Raw genomic sequence first — 19,110 nt, 5'->3', positions numbered from 1 at the left:
CGAGCTCACATGCAATGCAATAAGACATATGCATTGCAATGTAATGTAATATAATTTGGTATAATTCTGACCAAAACTTGCAAGCTGTTTCAAGTCCACCAAAAACTGTACGCGTGCTGTTTCCAAGATGCTAAAATACAGGACAAACTGTATGTCTGATCGATCATGATGCAGATGTAATAAAACCATACAAATAAAACATACATTCTTCCTTTTAAGATATCAGTATTTAAGGTTAAAAGACTTGAGTAGTTTTTTTTAATCTTTTTTTGTCAAGTCTGAAGTAATTTCAGGTGGAATCTGGAGTCGAGTCTGAAGTCTATTAAAATGCAACTCAGGTGCGACTCGAGCCCGAGTCTCTAACTCGAGTCCCCATCTCTGGTGGTTTGTGAAGATGTGAACAGTATTAAAACACCAGATACTTGATTGAAGGTAGCACAATTAGCTGTAGCTATGGCACATCTTACCACTAATTTGTAGTATTTCTGCTTAAAAATGTAATTCTATTTCGACATTTTCTTCTAGCTAAAAATTAATGTTCTAAAAAGGAAAGTGTACATTAATAGTGCATTATTAAAAGTTAAACTCTGTTCAACTTTGTTGCATAGGCTATAGTCACTTTCACTCATTGCCTCAAATCACCAACCCTCCGAAAATTCATTAATTCTGATCGCTGTGTCATAGCAAAATGCTGTCAGTCTGACCTCACCATTAAAGATAGAAGAAATACCAAATTAATTTAATCGTGTTGTCTGACTTAAAGGGATAGTTCACCTAAAAATGAAAATTTTCTCATCATTTACTCACCCTCATGCCATCCCAGATGTGTATGACAGCTCTGCAGGTCCATACAACGCAAGTGGATGGTTATCAGCACTTTAAAGTTCTACAAGCACAGACACTCAAAGTAAAAGGAATCAGTATGATGCTTGCATTACACGAGAGGCTGCATGAACTGATTCCCCTCATGGATGTGCATTAGAGTGTGACCAAAGTAAACAATTATAGTGAAAAGGACTTAAATATTGATCTGTTTCTCACCTAAAGTGATCGTATCGCTTTAGAAGATATTAATTTAACTACTGAACTGTGTGTGCTTTTGCATCTTTAAAGTGCTAATCACCATCCACTTGCATTGAATGAACCTACATAGCTGAGATATTCTTCTAAAAATCTTCATTTGTGTTCAGCAAAAGAAAGTCGCACACATCTGGGATCGCATGAGGGCGAGTAAATTGTGAGATTTTTTTATTTTTGGGTGAACTGTCCCTTTTAAAGTGTCATGAAACCCCCCCCTTGTCCCCACCACAACCAATCGTTCACACCTCAGACTGAAAAAAGGCTTGTCAAATGGATGTGAAAATATGTAACAATTTGAGAGGAGAAAGGGGTGTGAGGGCAGGATGACCACTGAAAATATTTCGACTCATCCCTCTTTTTCTGTAGAATAAAATTGCATGCACTAAGGCACATACAATGAATTTAAACGGAACCAATGCATAAAACATTAAATTCACATTGTTTTTCAAAAGTATAACCATAATACTAAAGCATAATACATGTTAACTTGATTCTAGTGTGATAAAATTGCCTTTATTAAAACAACACTAACCTAGTCTGTTTAAAGTTTTCATCATTGTCTTCTGTTTTTGAACAAGCCATCAAAAATCCTATTATCCTGTCCATGATCAGACGCACTGCGAAAAAGACGTGATGGAATCAATGTACCATCTAAACTGAACAGCCTCTCCTCATACACAGTTGTTTCATGTTTGGAGCACGACAGTGGCCGGCCAACAAACATGCTCGCTTCAGTGCGGTTGTGGACTGTGGTCCGTTCTGACGAGTGATTTCGTTCTCATCACTGTGTTAGGTGTAAAAGTCCCTTGCATTACTTCTACCCAAGTGCCTTTGAAGTCTTGCTCCTGACCTGAAAAGCAGTTACTGTATGCCTGTGAATGAGTTTGAATTCTGTGCTGTTATGTGTGCTCATGCATGAGGCAGCAGCACTGTGATTGGATGGAAGCGTTCCTTCTCATGAACAATATGGACGTATGCTCAGAATCTACTGACGTACATGTGTACTAACCCATCAATCATGATTCGCAAATACCTCCTTTTTGTGACATTGCTTCAACTTCTGTTTTTAAGCCGGAAGAACAAAATGGCTCAATAAAAAAAAAAAAATTACCATTTTCCCCTTCACAATAAACATAATGAGTGCTATCATTGTTTTCCATGATGTGCAACCTGTACATTTCTGTGTTTTGGGTTTTCATGGCCCTTTAAGTCGATATGAAATAAATGTTGTTCTATATTGTGATAGGTAAAGGGAAAACGCCGCTCCGTAAGCGTGGGCCGCAGCCTCGGGAGCCCAGCTGTGAGAAAGGCTGTCAGGTAACCAGTGAGCAGATCAAGGCCGATATGAAGGCAGCTGTTGAGACAGCGGAGCACGGGGTCAGAGACGGAAACAGTGGGACTGGACCTGCTTCAGGCTGTTCTACCGGCAGCTGCGTTTGCTCCATCCGCTGGAGGGAGGACTCGGCCAATCAGGAAGACCAGGTTGGGACAGGGAGGGGGGAGGAAGATATGGTGAGGACACGCTGCACGTGCAGCAGTGCTCGTTCTGCCTCTGAAAACAGGACTCGCAGTGGCCACGGCCAGCCAGCAGGGGGCAACAATGGCAGGCCAGAACATCATAGTCTGGAGCACAGAGAAGTGGGAGATGAGATGGAGGTCAGGCACTCCAACACTCCATCCAGAACTCAGAGCTTATCTGAGGGGCATGATGAGGGGTCTGCAGGCCACCAGCAAGGCCTGAGACCAGATTCCTCACACAGAAGCACAACAGATGGGTTCCCCAGGAGACCAGTCACTCGTGCCCGCAGCAGACTTTCCTCTGTGCCCCTGGTGGAGTCAGGTAAGACAAGAGCAGAGGGGCCACATTGTGGGACATTAGAGCATCAATGAGAAATGGAAAAAGGCACAGTTGGGCAAAGGCCAAGCCTTGTGGTCTGCCATTTGTGCACAGCATAAAAGCAGATGGTGGCATGTAATGGGGGTCTGGATTACTCCACTGTAACCTATATTGCCAACATGCTGCAGTATATATCCATGTTCCAAAATCAAGTGAGCTGCCTGCGTAGGCAGCATTTTAAGACATTATAGGTACACTCCCAATGCAAAAGCTGTTCCAAAAGGTAGGCAGGTAGGTTATGCTACCTTCTAAAATATTTTTTTTTCAGCCAAAGGCAGCATCACATGTCTAGGATACTGCCTTAAAAGGCAACTGTCTATGTGTGCAGTAGATAGCACAGCAGCTCACCAGCTTTTGGAACAGAGCTCCAAAAGCTGGTGTGCTTGTAGAACTTTGACTGTGTATTTTTTTTTTTTTTTTTAAAGAAGGGTATTGTTTTCACATCTTGGACTCATTGTTGTACACCTGGAGCACCTGTAAGAAACTAGACCTTTTCAGCTGAATGAGTCTGAATATAAATAACAAGGCCACTGATGGTACAATTACATCTTAGCTTGTCATAATTGTAGGGGCATGTATAGTATAGTGCTTCGTAGTCCATTGTATGTTTTTTTTTTTTTTTTTCTATTGGCACAGTAGAGAAGAGGAAAATAGTGGGTGTCTCAAAAAACTTTTGTGCGTCAGTAAAGTAAAAATGCAGAAAGTTGTCAAAGTTAAGCTTAGCTAATGCGATGATATTCAGCTAAGATGAATCTGTCCATCAATGGCAGTTCATTTGTAATATGCTTCATCACATCTTGATCTCTCCAGAGCTGCCCAAAGCAAAGCCACGGGCTGCAGTTAAGAGAAAACGTATGGCAGACAAGTCCACCAGCACCAGTGACCCTGTGACTGAAGACGACCATGTGCAGGTTGGTTCATGATCCCAGCTGACTCAACTAAATGTGACTTTAGTGTGGTAACTTAAACAGAATGACCTTATTGTCGTATTATCGTACAGGTTCTCGCCCTTAAATCTAAAAACCTGGTCGGGATCACACTTTCAAATTGTGGCATCACAGACCTAGTCCTTAAGGAGTGTCCCAAAATGATGTTTGTCCATGGTAAGTTTGTAGCAGAACACTTTGCCATTGACATCTGAAACTTTAGCAAAGCCCTTCAAAAGGGATCCCACATTCATGGAAAACCTGAAAATTATCAGGGAATGTTAAAATGGTGATTTCCAGGCCTGGAAAAGTCATGGAAATTTCTTTAGTGAATATAGATGTTTCTATTTTTCCTGTTCACAAGAGCAATATCTAGTTCATGAGATATTTTTAGGCAGAGGAAATCTAGCTTGCAAGCCAAAGAGATTTCTCATTTGTGAACGTATCATTCTTTTGATTCAATGAATAGATCAAAACAGTTCACAAATTGGTCTGAATGATTCATTAGCGAATCAGTCTGGATCTAAATGAGTTTTAAAAATCTGTCCAACAATCGGAAATGACTGGAAAAGAATTTGATTGGTCAAAAAAGGATGGGAACCCAGCTCCAATCATACCAAACTTGTTTTTCTGCAGCCACGCGCTGTAGGGTGCTGAAACACCTGGTAGTGGAGGGTGCGCCTATAGTGAATCGCTTTGACTACGCGCAATGTAAAAAGCTGGACATGGAGCAGGTGCTGGATCAGATCTTACGAATGCCCCCGGAGAGAAACCGCATCATTTACATGAGGCCCATGCAGCAGGTCAGTGTTTTTCATGTAGTAAAGTGTGAGGTTGCCATAGAAGCAACAATCCGTGGGTTTTTGCACAGTGTGTAAGAGGCCGTTCACACAGGACATATCTGTCTGCACTGTTTTGGAATTATTTTTATATGTAAATATGCACTATAGACGGAAGTCTATGAGTGTCACAATGCATCTTGCCTTGAGCACAGCAATTTTAGATGCTATGTCAAGTTAAAATAACTTTTTTAATGCATCTTGAGAGACCTGCATTCTACTGAATCTGCATTTGTTGCGCTGTCATGCTTTTTTGTAACTCGAGGCACGTTCTGTGTAAATGGTCCCTGTGTAACATTTGTGATGATGCCCTTTAAAAACAGTCTTCATAATTTTTAACAAGTGTACATTTTTGCTAATGATGGCATACAGGCAGTGTACAAATATTTACAACTCGTAAGTATAAAGAAATGCTTTTTCCCCAGACTTAAGAGGGTATTTGAGGTGTTGTTTTTATAATCATCTTCTGTCATTTGAATGTTCATCTCTAGATTGACTCTCTGGCTCTGGAGAAAAAGCTCTTCAGCGGTCCATACCCATACCATATTGCTATTATCCATGAGTTCAGCAACCCACCCAATGTCAGGAACAAAGTGCGTGTGCGTAGCTGGATGGACACAATTGCCAACATTAGCCAGTGAGTGGACTACATTACCCATAAAACAGTTTTTAAGTTGTCATCTGCTACAGGAATCAATACACATGTTTATAAAGATGTTGTCTGACATAAAACAATCACTAAACTGAGTTTCTATCAACTGTACATTTGGAGTAAGAATATCCTTTATGCACTAAAACTTGTGTAGTATACAGTAATCAGTATGATCTTTGTATACTGTATTTAAACAATAGTAAATGTCTAATAATTTTTGCTTCATCACACTTGAATCCTTCAAAAATTACTTCGGCTTTCCAAATTGCTCACCTGTTAATTGCTTTTAATATGGTAGCACAGTAAACAAAAAGCTCATCAAGCTGTGTTTTTATCCTTTCACAAGAGAACTCATCAAGTATGAATTCTTTCCGGAGGCCACACGGACGGAAGAGGATGTTAAGAAGTATCCCAACTATCCCTGGGGCCGAGACATCTACACATTAGAGGGTGAGAAGAAATGGATCAGAGTCCTTTGAGACCGGCTCCATGTTCCCCTTACTTCCTCTGGATCCTCTGGAAATAGAGCTGTAGTTCTGTGTGTGTGAAGGAGGGAGATAGATATTTACATCTGCATTTACATTTCACAGATCCCTTAATAATCTTATCTAAATATACAGGTGCATCTCAATAAATTAGAATGTTGTGGAAAAGTTCATTTATTTCAGTAATTCAACTCAAATTGTGAAACTCGTGTATTAAATAAATTCAATGCACACAGACTGAAGTAGTTTAAGTCTTTTGTTCTTTTAATTGTGATGATTTTGGCTCACATTTAACAAAAACCCACCAATTCACTATCTCAAAAAATTAGAATACATCATAAGACCAATAAAAAAAACATTTTTAGTGAATTGTTGGCCTTCTGGAAAGTATGTTCATTTACTGTATATGTACTCAATACTTGGTAGGGGCTCCTTTTGCTTTAATTACTGCCTCAATTCGGCGTGGCATGGAGGTGATCAGTTTGTGGCACTGCTGAGGTGGTATGGAAGCCCAGGTTTCTTTGACAGTGCCCTTCAGCTCATCTGCATTTTTTGGTCTCTTGTTTCTCATTTTCCTCTTGACAATACCCCATAGATTCTCTATGAGATGGGGTTCAGGTCTGGTGAGTTTGCTGGCCAGTCAAGCACACCAACACCATGGTCATTTAACCAACTTTTGGTGCTTTTGGCAGTGTGGGCAGGTGCCAAATCCTGCTGGAAAATGAAATCAGCATCTTTAAAAAGCTGGTCAGCAGAAGGAAGCATGAAGTGCTCCAGAATTTCTTGGTAAACGGGTGCAGTGCAGTGACTTTGGTTTTCAAAAAACACAATGGACCAACACCAGCAGATGACATTGCACCCCAAATCATCACAGACTGTGGAAACTTAACACTGGACTTCAAGCAACTTGGGCTATGAGCTTCTCCACCCTTCCTCCAGACTCTAGGACCTTGGTTTCCAAATGAAATACAAAACTTGCTCTCATCTGAAAAGAGGACTTTGGAACACTGGGCAACAGTCCAGTTCTTCTTCTCCTTAGCCCAGGTAAGATGCCTCTGACGTTGTCTGTTGTTCAGGAGTGGCTCAACAAGAGGAATACGACAACTGTAGCCAAATTCCTTGACATGTCTGTGTGTGGTGGCTCTTGATGCCTTGACCCCAGCCTCAGTCCATTCCTTGTGAAGTTCACCCAAATTCTTGAATCGATTTTGCTGGACAATCATAAGGCTGCGGTTCTCTCGGTTGGTTGTGCATCTTTTTCCTTCCACTCAACTTTCTGTTAACATGCTTGGATACAGCACTCTGTGAACAGCCAGCTTCTTTGGCAATGAATGTTTGTGGCTTACCCTCCTTGTGAAGGGTGTCAATGATTGTCTTCTGGACAACTGTCAGATCATCAGTCTTCCCCATGATTGTGTAGCCTAGTGAACCAAACTGAGAGACCATTTTGAAGGCTCAGGAAACCTTTGCAGGTGTTTTGAGTTGATTAGCTGATTGGCATGTCACCATATTCTAATTTTTTGAGATAGTGAATTGGTGGGTTTTTGTTAAATGTGAGCCAAAATCATCACAATTAAAAGAACCAAAGACTTAAACTACTTCAGTCTGTGTGCATTGAATTTATTTAATACACGAGTTTCACAATTTGAGTTGAATTACTGAAATAAATGAACTTTTCCACGACATTCTAATTTGAGATGCACCTGTATGAGAACATTTTCAGGCTCCCATATTGTAGAATCTGGCCATACAAAATGCGTTTCAGTTTTAAAGGAATAAAACTGTTGTCTTGGAGTGATATTATTTAATCTTTCACATATTCTGTATGTACTATAGGAGTAGTGGATGGGGCACCATACTCTATGATCACAGATTTCCCATGGCTTCGCTCTTTACGAACAGCAGAGCCCAACAGTTATGCTCGATATGACTTCGAGGATGATGAAAGCAGTAAGTAATGCTCAGTGATGTCTGTCATTAAATACAAAACCGGTCAATCTACAGTTGAAGTCTGAAGTTTACATACACCTTAGCCAAATACATTTAAACTTTTTCACAGTTCCTGACATTTAATCATAGAAAACATTCCCTGTCTTAGGTCAGATAGGATCATTATTTTAAATATGTGAAATGTCAGAATAATAGTAGAAAGAATGATTTATTTCAGCTTTTATTTCTTTCATCACATTCCCAGTGGGTCAGAAGTTTATTTACACTTTGTTAGTATTTGGTAGCATTGCCTTTAAATTGTATAACTTGGGTCAAACATTTTTGGTAGCCATCCACAAGCTTCTCACAATAAGTTGCTGGAAGTTTGGCCCATTCCTCCAGACAGAACTGGTGTAACTGAGTCAGGTTTGCAGGCCTCCTTGCTCACACACGCTTTTTAGTTCTGCCCACAAATTTTCTATCGGATTGAGGTCAGGGCTTTGTGATGGCCACACCAATACCTTGATTTTGTTGTCCTTAAGCTATTTTGCCACAACTTTGGAGGTGTGTTTGGGGTCATTGTCCATTTGGAAGACCCATTTGCAACCGAGCTTTAACTTCCTGGCTGATGTCTTGAGATGTTGCTTCAATATCCACATAATTTTCCTTCCTCATGATGCCATCTATTTTGTGAAGTGCACCAGTCCCTCTTGCATCAAAGCACCCCCACAACTTGATGCTGGCACCCCCACAACTTGATGATGCCACCCCATGCGTCATGGTTGGGATGGTGTTCTTCGGTTTCCAAGCCTCACCCTTTTTCCTCCAAACATAATGATGGACATTATGGCCAAACAGTTCAATTCTTGTTTCATCAGACCAGAGGACATTTCTCCAAATAAGTAAGATCTTTGTCCTCATGTGCACTTGCAAACTGTAGTCTGGCTTTTTATGGTGGTTTTGGAGCAGTGGCTTCTTCCTTGCTGAGCAGCCTTTCAGATTATGTCGATATAGGACTTGTTTTATTGTATATATAGATACTTGTCTACCTGTTTCCTCCAGCATCTTCACAAGGTCCTTTGCTGTTGTTCTGGGATTGATTTGCACTTTTCGCACCAAACTATGTTCATCTCTAGGAGACAGAATGCATCTCCTTCCTGAGTGGTATGATGGCTGCGTGGTCCCATGGTGTTTGTACTTGCATACTATTGTTTGTACAGATGAACATGGTACCTTCAGGCATTTGGAAATTTCTTCCAAGGATGAACCAGACTTGTGGAGGTCCACAGTTTGTTTTCCTGAGGTCTTAGCTGATTTCTTTTGATTTTTCCCATGATGTCAAGCAAAGAGGCACTGAGTTTGAAGGTAGGCCTTAAAATTCATCCACAGGTACACCTCCAGTTGACTCCAATTAGCCAATCAGAAGCTAATTGCCTAAAGGCTTGACGTTTTTTGGAATTTCCAAGCTGCTTAAAGGCACAGTTAACTTAGTGTATGTAAAGTTCTGACCCACTAGAATTTTGATAGACAATTAAATGTGAAACGATCTGTCTGTAAACAACTGTTGGAAAAATTACTCGTGTCACGCACAAAGTAGATGTCCTAAACAACTTGTCAACTATAGTTTGCTAATATTAAATCTGTGGAGTGGTTAAAAAATGAGTTTTAATGACTTCAACCTAAGTGTATGTAAACTTCTGACTTCAACTGTATAACAATGATTTAATTGATGACTTGTAATAATTCAATCATAACGTTTCATCATGACAGTTAGTCTTTTTTTTCCCCCTAATTAATCATTCCATATTCGGTTGAGTCTAATATAATTCACACACATTCAGTTATCAGGGAATGTTAAAATTGTGATTTCCAGGCCTGGAAAAGTCATGGAAATTTCTTTAGTGAATATAGATTTTTCTATTTTTCCTGTACACAAGAGCAATATCTAGCAATAACCATTCCATATTCGGTTGATTCTAATGTAATTCACACACGTTTATGCTCCTTAAAGAAATGGAAAGGTCCATGTGGCTTAACGGGACACCCAAAAAAATAAAATTGCCATAATTTACTCTCCCTCATGTTTTTATAATCTTGTATGACTTTCTTCCATGCAACACAAAAGGAGAAATTTAGCAGAATCAACAAGGTGCTCTTTGTCAATTCAATGAAAGCAAAGTCCCATTCCAGGCAAGTCAGTCCACTCTGCGGCTGTCTTTGGAATGCTCTCAGGCAGACTGGGGTGCTATTTTCTTATGTAAACAAGCGGCATGAAAGTGCAGCTCCTATGTACTTGAATGGGGAAAGACCGAAATCTCCTAAAGGGTTGGTCAGGATTACAATCAATTACGAACATATTTAAAACCAGCAGGAAAATCTGACTACAATGGTATCATAAATTGTGCTTCTTTAGCTCAGATCACACTTGAAAAACATTATTTTTCTGCCTGGTTCAGCTAATGCTCATGTGCGTTCTTGAGTTGACTAAAGCGCAAAGTATACTTCGATTTTGACACGAACGCTCAGCGTCTGCGTACTGTCGAACACGAGCCTGTCAAAGTATACTCCATTTGACGGTGCGCGTACACACAGATGGTTGGCGCATGCGTGCTACGACTGCTATAAGACACCTATTTCTCTTCAGGAGTTTAGACCCATAAAGATGTCTTTATAGTCCTTCATACTCGAGAATTGACTAACTGACCTCCTCACACATGCACTCTTAACGTACACATCTACTGTTGTTGTTTTTACCTTCATCTCCTTTTATTTACCAGCGATTACATCTAGCTTTTTCCGTTACAGCAACGGCTCAAATGTGAGTTTTGCCACTTTGTGGACACACTTATTCGTGCAAATAATTCCAGGCGCATGCGCATTCTGTGCATTCAAAGACGCACAGTTAGAATTTGCATGAGCGTTTGGGTCTGACCAAAGTATACTTTGGGTTTGAGAGGCGATGTCTGTATCCAAAAGGCGCTTTTACATATAAGGTGGGACTTCCTTTTATACATCTGTTGGGTGTTCCAGTTTCTCCCATTCATTTTGATACCAGTCTTTGCTAAACTGTCTCTGATAAAAGTGAATGTGGACAGATGCTCTTGGGCTTCAAAAATGACATTAAAGCACTGTAACGTATTATGAGTCTGCGTAAGCATATGAAAGCATTGTGTAAGCAACAGGCCGAAATTGTATCTGTTATTTGTCGAAAATCTTCACCACTGTCGCAGCTATCAGATTTCATTCTTGTTCACACTCAAATATGGCATGTCACTGTCGTTTCATGAGAAAGAGCACAAAAGAAAGGAGCTCATTCATGTTTGGAACAGCATGAGGGGGAATAAATAATGACAGTGTCTTTGTTTTTGCGTGAACTATTCCTTTAAGGTCAAATTGTCCAAAGACTGTTGTAGAAATACAATTGTTGATCACTGCCTTTTTCTCAACTCACTTTTTGATAATTTCCTCTGTCTCTCAGCCACTATCTACGCGCCACGGCGTAAAGGACAGCTCTCGGCCGACATCTGCATGGAGACAATCGGCGAGGAGATCTCAGAGCGGCGGCAGACACACAGGGGTGTTTTCCAGCGCGTAGTGGTCGTCTTCATTCACTACTGCGACGTTCGTGGAGAACCAGTGGACGACGACTACATCTAGAACAGTCACTGCTCAGCCAGAGGCCCTACAGATGCTGAAGAGCTCCAGTTCAGCCCTCTGCCAGGCTCTGATCACCCCTGCTGCCTTCTGTTTGAGAACAGAGAGGCATCTTACACACAGCCTCAGTGTGGAATACCAAGGCATTTACAGTTGCCTTTAAATCTGAGTTGACTTGAAACTGATAGTGATTGCTTTGAATCATTCATTGTCAGCAATGACTTTTATGTGTGGAGTTGATGGACTGATGAACTGTAGCATAGTTTTGTCATCAGGCTGCTTTTCTTGTGTATCTCTTTTTGAAATAAAAGAGGAATGGCAGCCTGGCATGGACATGCAGCACACTTACAGTAAAAAGGGGGTGATGGTGTCATCATCCGTTTAATTTTGTAACAGCTGTGCATGTGGGAAAAGACATGTAAATCCACGACAGGTGGCAAGTGAAATCACTTGTTTGGGTTTCGGTGGAGACAGAAAGAAAGCCCATGGTAGATTTCTTTTCTTTTTTCAACCCAGGCACGGTTTTTGCCACTTGGTTTAATTCCTTGGTTGGGATCCATCCCTCTGTTGGCAACATCATAGTTCTAGAGTTCTGTTTTTTTTTTTTTTGCACCTCATACCTTGTGCTGGTGAGAGAAGTTTTTATTTTATTTTTTGGCTTTGTTTTAAATAAGTTAATATATTAATTATTGTTTTTCTCTCACTGTTCCCCCAGAGGTTGGTAATTGGTTTGAGTCATTTGATTGACTTGTTTGTGTCTGTTTGTCACTAATAACAGAAGAATATGAGTCACAACTGTTGAAGAGATTAACTGTTTCTTGGCCTATGATGAAACATGGCAGAATTGGTGAATAAATATACCTCATTTTCCACCCTGTGGTCTTGATAGACCTAAAAAAAAAAAAAAAAAATAGTGGAAAAAAGATAGATGTGAGAAGCATTTTATGTACACAATTTGTTTTAGTCTAATCCCCTTAGTTGAAGCCACATTTTTATGAATCTACAGCAGAATAGTTTTAAATCAATAGCACAGTGGATAAAGTTGCCAGGCATATCCCTTATTCATCTTCAGATGACTTTGACGCTCATACTCTTTATTATTTTTTTTTTTTTTTTTTTTACATAAATGTGCTCCCTCCATTGGGTGAAGCATCTTCAAAATGGCCTCAACAAATGGCCTCCATTAACCTGCTTTATAATGTGAAACCTGCAAAAAGGTACACCTGAGATAACCAAGTATTACATGATTCTGGATATCTCCTTTTTTCTTGCCTAGTCCTTCACATTGTAGTGCAATGCACCAAAATTGTGGAAATAAAACAGAATGCATAATGTGTCTTAACTGGCTGCTTGGTGCAGAATATATTTCACCCACTTGTGTTTGTGATGAGTGATGAGGGAAACTAGTTTCTTCAAGAGCTATTAATGCACGAACCCTACCTTCTTGCTGCTCTACTTTATATTTTTCTGGGTGACCCAGTCTGCCATGTTCAGAAGCTAAGAGACTGCATAAAGTTAATCTACACCCCTGCTCAACATTGCAGAAACTTGTGTACAAAGCCTGTGTACAGATATTCTGTATTTAAATAACCTTTCAAGATTTGTTTTATATGTTTATATAAAGAGTAAATATTTCACAAAATAAAATCTGAAGTTCTGTCATGACTTTTTTTTTATCTTAACATTATCTGAATTTATTACACAGATGTCTGGAATGTTTGATTGGTCAGTCACAGCATTCTGTGGTAAAAAATTTTTTTTTTTATAATGACTGTATAATTGTATAAAACTTTGTAAAATATAAAACTATAATTGACTAGTGTCCAAGGCAACTATTTCTTACATAGCTTTGCAAGTTTAATATTTTTTCCTTTCTTTTTTTATAAGTAGCCATGTAATTAGGAGGATATTGCAAAGTCAGTTGATTATTATCACAAAATAAACCATATTATGGCAAGCTGAATTGACTTCTAATCATGTGCAGGATATTCATTTTATATAGAAATAATGTTTCACTAGTTAAAATGCTAATTCTTGAAATTAACAATGAAATTACTATTAGTGAAAGTTATGTTTGATATCAGTAAACACATTTGCTCTAGTAAAAACCTTAATTCTTGATCTCAAAAACAACGTCATCATATGCAGAAATACACATTCTTGATTTCAAAAATGGAATTTCAACAAGTAAACCCATAATTCTGGATGTCTAACTGCATTTTCACTAGAAGAATTTTCAAAATTATCTGTTATTAACTTCTATTCAAAACGCAATTACAGATAATTATTAATTTCTTGCCAGTTGAAATTCCAATTTCACATTTCAGCAATGCGCTTCTTACTAGTAAAAATGATCATTTTTTATATCAGTAATTACATTGTTACTAGTTCAAATGTCCATTCCGAATATCAACACTTGAAGTACAGCTAAAGTAATTAGCTGAAGTAATTTGGTTTTCACTAGTGGCACTGTAAATTGCTGAAATACATTTATAGATATCAAAAATTAGCATTTTTATTAGCTGTAAATCAGTTGTTGATATCAGGAATGTATAGTTTTACTAGTAACAATGTAATTATTGATATCAAAAGTGAGAATTTTTACTAGTAAGAAGTGCATTGCTGATTTGTGAATTTGGAATTCCAACTTGTACGAAACTAATTATAAATATCTGTAATTGTGTTCTGAATGGGAGTGAATGACAGAACATTTTGAAATTCCAACACTAGTCCAATTACAAATTAAAATGCAATAACATATCAAGGATTGTTTTTTGTTAGTTGAAATTCCATTTTTGATATCAAGAATGTCTATTTCTACGAGTGATGAGATGACCTCATTTTTTATATCAAGAATTAACATTTTTACATGCAAATGTATTTACTGATATAGAAAATTAGCACTTTCACTAGTAGTAATTTCATTGCTAATATCAAGAATTAGCCATTTAACAAGTGAAAATTTTATTGATATCTAAAATTCATATCCTGAATGTTATTAAAAGTCGATTCAGCTTGCCATACAAGACCCTGTTTGTTTCTTGTTTTATTTTATTTTTGATTTATTTTTTTTGTGATATTTGATTGACTGTACATAATCCCTACATATTCATGAAATATTATGCCCTGGGCATGCCATATTTGATTTGTGCTCTGTTTACATGAGTTGATCAAAGATGAAATTTTATGTGAGAGTGAGTAATGACTTTCAGCCTGTTTATCATACAAGTGATTGCATGCCAAACTTAAAATATGATGCACAATTCACATGGACTACTTTTGTCTCTTTTGACCGGTGCTTTTTTAAGCTTTTAAGTGAGTCACTATCAACTGCTGTTGTACTAACAGAACATTCTTTAAAATATCTCCTTTATCTTTTGTGTCCCAAAGAAGAAAGAAAGTATTAGTTTGGAACAGCATGAGGGTGAGTAAATGATGATGACAGAATTTTCATTTTTGAGTGAACTGTTCCTTTAAGCATGCATGAAATAATAGTAGATATGATCTAGCGGTAAATATCAAGTGTTTAAATCCTAAATCCCCTCCTAAGGTTTCTTTTTTCCCTGTCTGTCTTTACACAAAGCTGCAAAAAGGCAGTCGGTTTCAATTAGTCTGTTCTTAGTGTGACACAGTCTCACATAGCCTAACACTACAGTACAGTCCATTTCCAAACTCAGACATACTGCTGTGTTCAATAACCCACAAAGCGAGAGAGGGTAGTTTTTCTACATGCCTAGCCGTGTACATGACCCACTCTGGATTTAGTCTTGTCACATTGTTTACAGCGTTTCACTGACACCAAGAAGGTGTTTAATGTTTCAGGTCATTTGTCGCTTAACATTGTATAAGCAGGAAGAAGAAAGATTTGTGGTTGGAGCAGAACCCCCTCCTGTACGCAGTTCCTGTCTGAAGAGACCAACCAAGCCTGCAACATTTCTGGATGATTCATTAAAATCCTGCCTGTTTCACCAAAAGAAACGACTTTTTTCGTGGTAGGACACAACATTGTAATATGTTACAGCTGTCCTGAGCTAAACATGCAAGGATATAAACACAAGCATGTGGTTTGTGTTGATGGTTTCTCTTGGGCAGCTAGAGTGTACTCTTATCCAGTGCTTGAAGTGGAAGAAAGAAAGTGCAGGTACTGTCCTTGTTAGTATTAAACTTGATTTTTTGGGGGGAATAAATATACTCTGAGACTGTATTTGTTCGTAACATATGTTTATTTAAAAATAACATGGTTTTATAAACTGAACTGGGGCCAAACAATTTTTTTTTCTTTCCTAACACTTTTATTGTAACTAAAAGAAGAAGAAGCCATTATTTTGTCACACATTATACATTTTGCATATATACAGTGAAATTCTGTTTTTTTTTTTTTTTCACATATCCCAACCAAGCTGGGGTCAGAGCACAGGGTCAGCCATGATACAGCACCCCTGGAGCAGATAGGGTCAAGGGCCTTGCTCAAGGGCTGTTAACTAATGTTAACATGAAAAACAAAACTGTTAATAATATGTTTATTTACATTAAAAATTGTATTTAATTACATTAAAATGTATTTTACTAACATTTTTAATTAACATTCTCAATATCTGGCTGAAGAAAACAATATGACCTCACACTCTCAACTAACAAACAGGTTTCGATGAACTTTGAAAATAAAAACATACAAAGTAGGGTCTGCTAATGGTTGTTTAGATCTGCTAATGTCTGTATCTTTGACACTATCAACCCACATAAAAAAAAAACAATGACAATCTAATGTAGAACTATCTTTTTACACAAAATGTAGCCTAAAACTTTTTCCTTTTTTAAGGTGTTTATTATCCTCCCATTCAATGAGGGCAAAATTAGCCTTTCCTTGTCCTGCACACATTAAATTGCACACAGGAGCCAGATACTTGTGCAGATAATAATCATTAGAAACCGTAAACAAACTGATTTTATGATGTTCAGGATTGTGAACGCTGACACACATCTGTATGACAGTTAACCAAATGACAGTTAAGATATTTGCATGTTTGCCATTTCAGCTACACATAATCTTTTTACGAGCACTACAGAAAAGAATGGAGAATAAAAAGCACATTTCCCTAAGTTTTTTTCTTTGAAGCTTCGGTTTGCATCATCGATTTAAATTTTGTGAAGAAACATGTTGTATGAGCTGACATCACTTCTGTAACAGCTTTGATCATTTAGTTTTGACTGCACCCAGCAGCTAAACAATTAGCTTAAATAGATTTGAGTGAACAACTGTTGCTCACTCAACAGTTGCTGGTTCATGTTTTGGAGAAGAGTGTAAATGAACAATGTCCAGACAAGCTTAAACACGTGCGCTCCTCCGGAACTGGACCACAGATCGGTTGACTGATGCTGCTGTTGAACGTGTTGAGTGTTGTTAAACTCACCGCTGAGTTCATTCATTCAAAATCATTTAAAAGGTCAGATAAAAGTGATTGGCTGGCCTCATCAAATCACTGACTTACATTAAATAAAATGTTTTGGTTTCTCACTTTAAGGTGATGTAATTTTTTCGATGTTGAAATACTTTCTCCTTTTGTGTAAACATCCCAACCCAACATTGGTTAAAACAAGAGCATGAGTTTGGTGTGGGACTGTCTGTTTGTTGGCCAATTGAAGACAGCGGGAGTGTTCGGGAAATATGTTTGAAGACGGTAGTTAATTTTGCCATTTCAATTTTGTGAGGCTAGTGGCGCATAATTTACACATTCATCTTTAATTTTCACTTTTGACAGTTCATGTTTTTGAATGACCTCTTGATTGTGTTCTTGGCTCATGTACACATAATTTCCTGCCTTTGAGACACCCAGACCTGCTCACACCACCATGTTACCTATTATATCTTGTTTGGAAAATAGCAGAGGTGGGAGCAAGTCACACATGTGCAAGTCTCAAGCAAGTCTCAAGTCCTTACTTGCAAGTCTCAAGTCAGCAGTGCATAAAGTCAGTAGCTCACCCTAAAGCAAGTCCAGCCAAGTCCTGGTAATAGCCAGTTTGAGTTGAGTCATGTCACAGTGCAAACCAGAATCAAGGAGAGAGGTTACTTATTTATTTCCCCCCCAGAAATTATAAATTTTCTCATATATATATATATATATATATATATATATATATTTATGAAAAAATGTATTATAATTACTGAATTAGCACGATTATCCGATGCACACAGCCAAATCTGTTTACATTAGCGCTTGTTACACACACACACACACACACACACACACACACACGTGTCTGAGATGTCAAACAGTGCATACAGGCAAATCGGACTGCTGATATTATTTGTTCATTTGTTTTTTACAGCTATAAAAGTGAAATAAATACAGTACAGCAGACATAACCCATTTGTTCACGTTTACAATATTATATACAGTATTTTTTTTATGACAAGAAATAAAAAATTTAAATAAATAAATAATACCTATCTACTACATTCAGCCCCTCTCTACCGGCTGTGCAGTGTCACGTGCAAAAATAACTCACTCCAGGGGGCACTACAGGGGAATTTAGACCCTACTCTGAAAAGGTTAAAAACATTTGAACTGGAAAATTTTTAGACACTGTGTCAAGTTAAAAATAACTTCAAATCAAAAATGCATGTCGAGACACCGGCATTCTGTTTCATTAATTGTGCTGCGTCTACATTGTTTTTAGCGCAGGTGTCACTTAGATTTAACATTCTGAACAAGTTCAGGCTGCAAAGAGGAGACTGTTACAATGTTACCAAGCAAAGTTTCAGCACTTGATAAATGTTCTAGTGTTCTGAAGGCCCATCGTGTCTTGTATGTTTACTGTTTTAATACTGTAACGAATGTTGCCTACGATGCTTACATAAAATACAGCCTTATGCAACATGGTGAACAATGCACTGCAGTGTCAGAATATAAGCTCCAAGTGAAAGTAAATAAGATAGAAATATATTACTACTGTATACAACAAATCCTCAAAGTAATAATAATATTATTGTATCATATTATAATGACAATCTGGACGACAATAAATTATTGTTGGGTTATAATATTAATATTAATATATATATATACTGTAACAACGGAGTTCCAAAATGTTACTGGGTGGAGTAGTTTTGCACACCCTGTTCACACACACACAAAAAAGCGTTTTGTAAAAATATAAGTAGGTACAGTAAATATAGCTTTTTTTAATCACTGTATTTTGGAAAAACTGGAAAACATGCATGAGTTACCTTTAATAAGATTTGTATTTAAAAACATTTTGAATGTACTTGGCTACAATGGCTGATAGGAAGAATTTAAAATTATGATTTAATATCAATTTAGTCATTTTTTAAGCAAAATTGTTCAAAATGGGTACCTGGGTTGGTCGGTTGCTTGGGGTAAACCTGCCCCTGCGTATAGTACATGTTTAATGCGGAGCAGACCCTCATCACAGAGCAGTCCCCCACTACTTTCTTTCTTCAGCAGAACACAAATGAAGATTTTTAGAAAAATATTAGACCTTTGTAGCTCCAAAAATCTCATAAAGGAAACATAAAAGTAATCTAAACGACTTCAGTGGTTAAGTCCATATCTTCAGAAGCAATAAAATAGGTGTGGGTGAGAAACAGAACAATATTTAAGTCCTTTTATACTATACATCTTTCACT

At 38.0% G+C, this 19,110-nt stretch overlaps 1 protein-coding gene across 1 annotated transcript in view; it reads left to right on the top strand.

The window, feature by feature from the left end:
- The window catches only part of LOC127418252 (F-box only protein 38-like), a 31,880-nt gene extending 18,756 nt beyond the window's left edge, over positions 1-13,124 (top strand). The window contains exons 14-21 of the mRNA XM_051658727.1: positions 2,327-2,920; positions 3,788-3,888; positions 3,978-4,080; positions 4,540-4,706; positions 5,234-5,379; positions 5,741-5,844; positions 7,716-7,829; positions 11,287-13,124. Of these exons, the coding sequence (XP_051514687.1) occupies positions 2,327-2,920; positions 3,788-3,888; positions 3,978-4,080; positions 4,540-4,706; positions 5,234-5,379; positions 5,741-5,844; positions 7,716-7,829; positions 11,287-11,465 (1,508 nt within the window). The 3' untranslated portion in view covers positions 11,466-13,124. The remainder of the gene's footprint in view (positions 1-2,326; positions 2,921-3,787; positions 3,889-3,977; positions 4,081-4,539; positions 4,707-5,233; positions 5,380-5,740; positions 5,845-7,715; positions 7,830-11,286) is intronic.
- Positions 13,125-19,110: the final 5,986 nt, after the last annotated feature.

This window comes from Myxocyprinus asiaticus, chromosome 27 (genome assembly GCF_019703515.2).
Source record: "Myxocyprinus asiaticus isolate MX2 ecotype Aquarium Trade chromosome 27, UBuf_Myxa_2, whole genome shotgun sequence".
Lineage (NCBI taxonomy): Eukaryota > Metazoa > Chordata > Actinopteri > Cypriniformes > Catostomidae > Myxocyprinus > Myxocyprinus asiaticus.
The sequence above is the reverse complement of the archived record's forward strand: the minus strand, read 5'-3'. Positions and strand labels throughout refer to the sequence as shown.